This window comes from Aricia agestis, chromosome 3 (assembly GCF_905147365.1).
Source record: "Aricia agestis chromosome 3, ilAriAges1.1, whole genome shotgun sequence".
Lineage (NCBI taxonomy): Eukaryota > Metazoa > Arthropoda > Insecta > Lepidoptera > Lycaenidae > Aricia > Aricia agestis.
The window spans coordinates 19,656,684-19,660,967 of NC_056408.1; the positions used below are offsets into that span (position 1 = coordinate 19,656,684).

The 4,284-nt window shown below is 40.1% G+C and overlaps 1 protein-coding gene across 1 annotated transcript; it reads left to right on the top strand.

The window, feature by feature from the left end:
• The first annotated feature begins 1,351 nt into the window (after positions 1 to 1,351).
• On the top strand, positions 1,352 to 3,594 carry LOC121740312. Its single transcript, XM_042132980.1, has 3 exons — positions 1,352 to 1,820; positions 1,986 to 2,086; positions 2,977 to 3,594. Exons 1-3 carry the CDS (start codon positions 1,538 to 1,540, stop codon positions 3,592 to 3,594), a joined length of 1,002 nt encoding a protein of 333 aa, XP_041988914.1. The 5' UTR covers positions 1,352 to 1,537.
• The last annotated feature ends 690 nt before the right edge of the window (positions 3,595 to 4,284 follow it).

The following is a 4,284-nucleotide window of genomic DNA, read 5'->3' on the forward strand; positions in this document are numbered from 1 at the left end:
GCGATGAGCTACACATTAAGTGAATATGCAGAAATGCATTATTTTTATGGCGTTGCGCAAGGCAACGGCCATGAAGCAGCAAGACTGTATCGGGAGCAACTTCAACGCCGAGGAGGACGGCAACCAGATACCTATCCTGATCATCGTGTTTTTATTAACACGCACAACACGCTAATGGCTGGCCGCATTCCTGGTCGAGACGCAAGCCGTGAAGGAGTCCCCAGGGTCGATCCGGACCGCAGAGAGATAGTGCTAGAAGAAATAAATCGGAATCCATCGACGAGTGTGAGAGCGATGGCACGTAATCTGAACATACCGCGATCGTCCATACAAAATATACTTCGTGAAGAAGGATACCATGCATATTACGTGCAGCGAGTGCAATCATTAATGCCTACTGATTACCAACGAAGAGTTGAGTTTTGCCGGACCATGTTAAGGAAAGAGGAAGAGGACCCGGGATTTTTTGATAAAATTTTGTGGAGTGATGAGTCGCGATTCGAGAGAACCGGAATATTTAATATTCACAATACGCACACTTGGGCCATTGAAAATCCTCACACCGCCAGACAATCGACCTTCCAGCACCGTTTAGTGTAAACATGTGGTCGGGAATACTTGACGGACAACTGATTGGACCGTTCGAACTGCCGTCAAGACTAAACGGTGAGACATACAAATCTTTCCTGGAAAATGATCTGCCAATCTTATTGGAAGGTGTTAATCTGGATTTGAGAAGAAACATGATATTCCAAAATGACGGCGCACCCTGCCATTATGCCACGCAAGTCCGTAATTATTTGAATCGTGCATATCCTAATAGGTGGATCGGTAGAAGCGGACCAATCACCTGGCCTCCACGCTCCCCCGACCTCAACCCTATCGATTTTTTTATTTGGGGTTATTACAAAGATATAACATTTGCCAGAGACTCAGCAAATGAGGCAGCGCTAAGAGAGAAAATCCAAGCAGCTGGAGATGTAGTGAAGAGGAACAGAGTTGGCTTCAGGAATTTAAAACGAAACTTTTTACGTAGGTGTCGATTGTGCATTTCTGTAGGAGGTCGCAATTTTGAACATTTACTCAACTGAATGATTTAAAAAAACAATTAAATGTTTTATGTACCTTATTTTGTTTTTTATTTTTAAGATAATCCTCAAAATCTTAACTAGTAATTAATAATTTCAGAAGATTTTTAGATTTAAATTTATCACAATTTTTACATAACATTTTTCAATGTAACCAAGTTTGACCGACTGGTTCAAATAAATCATTGATATTAGTAAAACTTTTTATTGTTTGTTTGATGATACATATCTTACTTTAAGTAGCCTTAGGAATGACAAAATAGCCGGGTCCACACCGGACGATCCATCGCGCTCCGATCGCGCGCGGCAGCAGCGCGATCCAAAGATGCAGGCGGTGTGGACGTGCCGCGCGCGATCCATGCGCACGTATTGGAGCGCGCGCTCCCTACCTCGCGCGATCCGTGTGCGGTCGGTTTTTGTGCCAGCCTCAAAGGTGCCTCAGTTGCGTGATGCGCGCGGTGTGGACGGTTGTGTTGGTTCGCGCGATCCACCTCGCCATGGACATCTCAGAAAGTCGCCGTTTGATATCGCTTTATAAAGAATTTAAATGTTTATGGGATCCCAAAGATTCTAATTACACCAATAGAGGTGTTAGAGATGATGCTTGGTGTCAGATTTCTCGTGAAATGGGGAATAAGTCGATCGAGAACCTAAAGAAAAAAATGCGATCTCTGGCGGGAGGCTACAGAAGGGAGAAACACAGAGAGAAGCAAAGCCGTATAACTGGATCCGGTAAGAAAACAAAGCTACTTTTTATCTGTAGGTATTAAAATTATATATTTTATTATAAGTAATTACATCATAATATTTACTGTGGATTTCACGTGATTTCGCTTTTTACATTTAAGCTGTTAGAAATACACGTGGTTATTTTAATGAGTAACTTGTTTATTTCAGGTGCTCAAGATACATATAAATCAAAGTGGTTTGCGTATGATGACTTCGACTTTATGGCGGATAAAAATGAACCCGGAACCACACGCGATACATTGGAACATGTGAGCTATTAGTTTACTGATATTCATTTTGCCAAACTATTGTATGGTTTGTAACAAAGTGTCTTGCTAAGTGGGACCGTATTGTAGTGGCATTTTTTGTTGCTCTTCTTGGTACGACGGCCATCGGTTGTAGCGATTGTGATGGCGGTTCATTTCGCCAGCTCCATTCTCCTGTATTGTATCAAACGTTCCTGGCGATATAAAGTTAGGATTACTGCGTAAGTAGTTATATAGATGAACCGTTGCCAGCACGACTTTAGTCGCAGTTTCTGGTTCCAAAAGCATAGGTTTACGCAGGACTCTGTAGACAGAACTAAGTACTCCAAACGCGTTTTCAACTACTCTACGTGCTCTTGACAGTCGGTAGTTGAAAATTCTTTCACAAGAACCCCTTTCCCGTGTACCATCGTATGGTTTCATAGTATAATCATTAAGCTGAAAAGCTTTATCACCTAGTATATAATAGGGTACCTCAATTTTATAGGGAACTTGCAATATCTCCGGTGGAGGAATATTTAGCTCTTTTTTTTCAAGTTTTTTATATAAATTTGTGCTTTTGAACACGCCTCCATCTGATATTCTGCCTTTAGTCCCAACATTCACATACAGGAACCTATAATTTGCATCTACTAATGCAAAAAGAACAATACTAGGAAATAATTTGTAATTATCAAAGTCGTTGCCACTATTAAAAGGCGATTGTATAGCGACGTGTTTGCCGTCCATCGCTCCTATCACGTGTGGGAAATTCCACTTATTCTCGAATTGCTGAGAAACTGTACGCCATTCTTCTTTAGTTGACGGCATCTGAAAATAAAGGAGATCTTAATTATAATATAAAGCTGAAAATAAGAATAAGCAGTAAATAGTAATAATAATTGTTGTTACAGGTAGAATCTGATACGACTGAAGGGGAACTTGAAGTTAATACTACAGTGAGCGAAAACGAGAACAGTAACATTACTAGTGACACACAACCGGAGAGAGCCAACCACCACACAGATCAGAGTAGAGAGCAGAATGATCAGAATGCACAATCCAGTGTCCAAACAACAAACAAAAGAACAAAAAAAAGAAAGAAAACTACTTCTAATAATGCAGATGACATATCAGATGAAACTCTTTCAGAGGCTTTCCAACTTCTGCAACAATGTGCTCAGCCACCACAACCGGAAACTGATTCTTACATTGCTTTCGGGCAGTATATATCTACTGAATTGCGGAAATATGATGCAGTAACATTAGTTAATGTCAAAAATGCTATATGCCAAGTTATTTTTCAAGCTGACACAGGAAGATATGGGGATAGCAATTATGGATATTACACTAATTCATACCCTGGCACACCAATAGCATCCACTTCATCACACTCCCAGTCTCTACAACCTCAAAATTATCCAGCTCCAATTCCACAGACATCACCGTCTGCTCATCTAGCCTCCAATTCATCGCAGTCCCAGTTTCTGAAACCTCAGGATTATTCACTTTCACAGTCACCACCGAATTAAATAAGTACCTACCTATATCATGTTTTCAAAAAATAATTAATAATTGTAAACATGTTACTTCTTTAAATTATGATTGTAATACACTACTTTTTTATTGAGTAATAAAGTATGGTTTTACTTACCTTTACATAATCATTTAACAGGTCAATGATGGCTTCACAAACTTCAGGAATAATTATCGATATAGACTGTTTGGAAATGCGGAACAGATACTGCAAACTGACGTACGAATCTCCAGTTGCTAAAAATCTCAATGTTAGTAATAATCTTTCCTTCACAGTAATGGCATCTCTATAATTTGTATCATTCTTTCTTAGCTTGTTATTTAATAATGAACACAATATCTCAAATTGATTAGCATTCATTCTTGCAAAATTGTGTTCAACTTTATCTGACACTAACTCTGCGTACAGCTGAGTCCCAGATTCCAAGCGATTTTTGTAAATTTGTTTCACCCAAAACCGTCGTTTTCTTTTTTGTGATTTTTTGCGCAAGCATTTAAGCAAAATAAAAGTTACTGCTGCAACGGCAAGACGCCGCCGTTGTACGTGTGACTCCATATCGTACAAGAGTTAGACTGGCTGAATCACGGATCGCCTTAGGATCGCTTGGAGCGCATATTTGGGATCGCAAGTTTCCAAGAGTGGATCGGCATAACACGATCCACGATCCACGCTCCGCGATCCTGGA

Bases quoted from the DNA above. Each gene is read 5' to 3' on its own strand.
- LOC121740312 (XM_042132980.1), top strand. From the start codon at position 1,538: ATGCGCGCGGTGTGGACGGTTGTGTTGGTTCGCGCGATCCACCTCGCC. The intron at 1,821-1,985 runs GTAAGAAAACAA...TGTTTATTTCAG, and splicing joins AAGCCGTATAACTGGATCCG to GTGCTCAAGATACATATAAA. The intron at 2,087-2,976 runs GTGAGCTATTAG...TTGTTGTTACAG, and splicing joins CACGCGATACATTGGAACAT to GTAGAATCTGATACGACTGA.